Here is a 3311-nt window from a genome sequence, read left to right on the forward strand (position 1 = left end):
ATTTTTTTAGTTTTTTTTATTTTTTTATATTTTTTAAATTTAATTTTTATTAGATAGTACTCATTTATTCTAATTGATCTATTTCAAATTTAATTAATTTGATTGTTATAGGTCAACTCATAAAAAAAGCCTCTTGGCTGATTCAAATCGAATTGATTAAATTTCATTGATTCAATTATCATTTTATTCTAAATCTAAATAAATCTGACATGTTTATTCCGCTAGTAAAAATGAAAGTTACTAAAATAAGTTGAATTGCTCTTATTTATATACTTAGGAATTTTCTTTTAAAATTAATTTTAGACTATATATATCCCAAAATCTTATTTAATAGTTTTTTTGACGTGGGCTTAGTACGAAATGAGATAATATTCAATTTGATCCTTCAATTTGCACGCAACTCTCAATTTAGTTTTTAAAATTTTAATTGTTTTTACTTAGTCCTAAACTTTATGAATATGATTCATGTTAGTCCTTGGGATAATTTTCGACGCACAAACGTTAACAGAACACTAACATAGACAACCGAATACTACATTGAACTCTGTAAAATGATGTTGTTTTTGTTTTGGCATTCAAATAGTCTAAAAAAAATCGTAAATGGTATTTATTGAAACTTTAATTTCTTCTCAAAGCAAGTGATTTTGCGTTGTTTTTGGGTTATTTGAGCACCAAAACGACGTAGTTTTACAAGGTCTAGTATTACATTTGGTTGTTTATATTAGCGCTTAATTAATGTTTTTGTGCCAAAAATTATCTCAGAGATTAATATGAGTCATATTTACAAAATTTAAAAACTAAAGAGAGATAATTAAAATTTTAGAGATTAAATTAAAACTCACATATAAGTTCAGAAATAAATTGAATATTAACTCGTATGAAAATAGTAGCTAATTAGAAGCTTTGAATATAATATCCGATGTCGTTTGTGCTTGTGCGTTTGCAAAATGCAAACAAAATTACTTAGCTTTTAGTATCTTAATAACTTTTTTTGTGCGTTTGTGAAATTTGTCTTTTAATTCTTCTCTAAGTGGACTTAATTAGCATAAATGACTTGTGAAAGTCGTCTTACAAAATTGGTTTGTCATACAAAAAGATGGGGATTTTGAAATAAATATATAACGCTTAAATAACAAAAGATAAAGTTTTGAGATCAATATTGTACAACAAATATTATAGCCAGTACTAATAAAAAAAATTAAAAATCTTAAAATTAAAAATATTTAAAATTTAATTAAAAATATTTGATTTAAAATCCAAACTCAATAAAAATTTATTTTTAGTAAATTTTATATTAGATTTATTTTACAACTTACATATTAACTGAAATTGATTGTTATAACATTAATTTTCTAGCATTACTCACGTCAAAATATTTATGGCATACATAAGATGCAAATTTGAAAATAAGTAAATAACCTTTGAAAAACAAATGTTTTGTTTATGTATGTCGTACATCAATGCGGATTTGAAAATAAGTAATAACCCTCAAATCATAATTATCAGAACCGAATTGGTGATCGAATCGGTCAAATTATTAATTTATTGGTTTATTATTAATTCAATCGAAAAGTTACTGGTTGAACCGATAAAACTGGTCGCCCGTAAATAAAAAATATAAAATAATAAAAAAACATAAAATTAAAACTTAACATACATATATTTACTAACATTTTAATATGTAAATATATATTTAAAGTTATAATAAAATAAAAATATTAATAATAAAATTAAAAATACAATATTATTATTGAAATATAAAATTAATATTTGATATAAATTAAATTTGATTTAAAAATTATATATAATATTATATGAACAAATATATAAACATATTAATATTAAAAGTAAGAAAATATAGAATTATATTGTAGGAAAGTTATCCGGTATACCGATATGAATGTGCGGAATATGGTATTCATTGTACCACCAAGTAGGTTGTTTTAAATTTGTCCATTAGTGAAGAGCAAATAGTCCAAAATAACCTCAAGCATTCTATTAAAATTACATTAAGGATCGGCTTTGAAAGCAAAGTTGGAGTGGAGCTTGTTAAACAGTATAGCTAGCGTGGGTTCCAAAGCTTTGGGCCAGAGCCGGTTTAGAGAAAACCCATATGATTGTTGTAAGAAATAGTTTTGCAAGAGTGAAGTCAGATCGAAGGTAAAATGGAGTGAGAGAGTGGATGCGGCGGTCCAGTGTTGGGTTGTTCAGCTCCGAAGGAGTGCGTTCATTTTGTGTTGAAGGAGGAATGACGTATTTCAGTGAAGACCAAAGTGGGATGCCAGTGAACGATAAGGTCAGTAAGCTCTTGACTATACGATGTTTAATGTGATTTAGATTTTGGTAAGATTTTGCCTATGCTTGGTGGGTATTATGGGGGGAGGGGCGCATGGGTTTGGAACAGTGTATGTCGATGCATTAAGTTTTTGCTTAGAAGCATAGATGATGGTGTGGGTTTGATGGTGTTGATGGGTGTAACCGATAATGGAAGAATATAAATTTGTATAGTAATTTTATTGCGTAGCCTAAGGGTGCTGTGATTGAGGAGAGTTTATTGGTATGGAATACCGAGTTATTTTGGGAGTTAGTTAAGTAAGGTACTTTGTGATGTGATTTTTTAGGAAGATGATATATAGTGTAAGTATAGCATGTTTTAATTTGGAGTGTTGGTGGTGCCGTCACGTTCATGGTCTGTCCGTGTTGTTCTTTCCGGACGTAACTAACATTCTGTTTGCTCGATTTGCTACAGTATTGCTGAATGGTTTTGCGAGATACAAAGTCTCGAGGGAAGTTGGGGCAGCAGAGGCAGGGCAAAATATTTTTTTAATGTCTTCTTGTAGCAGAATGATCCACAAGTTGGATGCAGAGAATGAAGAGAATTTTAACGTCTCCGAGGATATCGAAAATTGTGATGCAATGGTATGAGTGGCTTTGGTGTATAATTTAGTAGGTTGTATAGTAATTGTAATTTAGGATCGTTAGCGGTAACCATAACTAGTCAGCTTGTCTCTGTGTAGGAGACGCCGGTGGATACAGAGATGAAAGCAGAGGCAGAGGAGTTGGAGGGAGAATCACCGGATGAACGGCACGGTGAGCAAAATGTCAGTGCTGAACATGTAATGCTTAGTCGTGCACAGATATTAGAGATGAAGTTCACTAACCCGGATGAGGCATGTCATTTATATTAGCAATACAGTCGAGCAAAGGGTTTTGCCATGCAACAAGGGAAGAAAATGAAGAATAGGAAGGGTGAAATTATTCGCTACACATACCTGTGCAATAGAGAAGGATTTAGACATAGAAAATGGCTT

The 3311-nt window shown here is 30.0% G+C and overlaps 1 protein-coding gene across 1 annotated transcript in view; it reads left to right on the plus strand.

The window, feature by feature from the left end:
* Positions 1 to 3311, plus strand: part of LOC107626814 (protein FAR1-RELATED SEQUENCE 5-like) — a 6090-nt gene that overhangs the window by 1037 nt on the left and 1742 nt on the right. Inside the window, exons 2-3 of the mRNA XM_016329710.1 lie at positions 2772 to 2919; positions 3018 to 3170. Coding sequence (XP_016185196.1) covers positions 2772 to 2919; positions 3018 to 3170 — 301 coding nt within the window. The remainder of the gene's footprint in view (positions 1 to 2771; positions 2920 to 3017; positions 3171 to 3311) is intronic.

The sequence above is a fragment of the Arachis ipaensis genome, chromosome B02 (assembly GCF_000816755.2).
Source record: "Arachis ipaensis cultivar K30076 chromosome B02, Araip1.1, whole genome shotgun sequence".
NCBI classification, from domain to species: domain Eukaryota; kingdom Viridiplantae; phylum Streptophyta; class Magnoliopsida; order Fabales; family Fabaceae; genus Arachis; species Arachis ipaensis.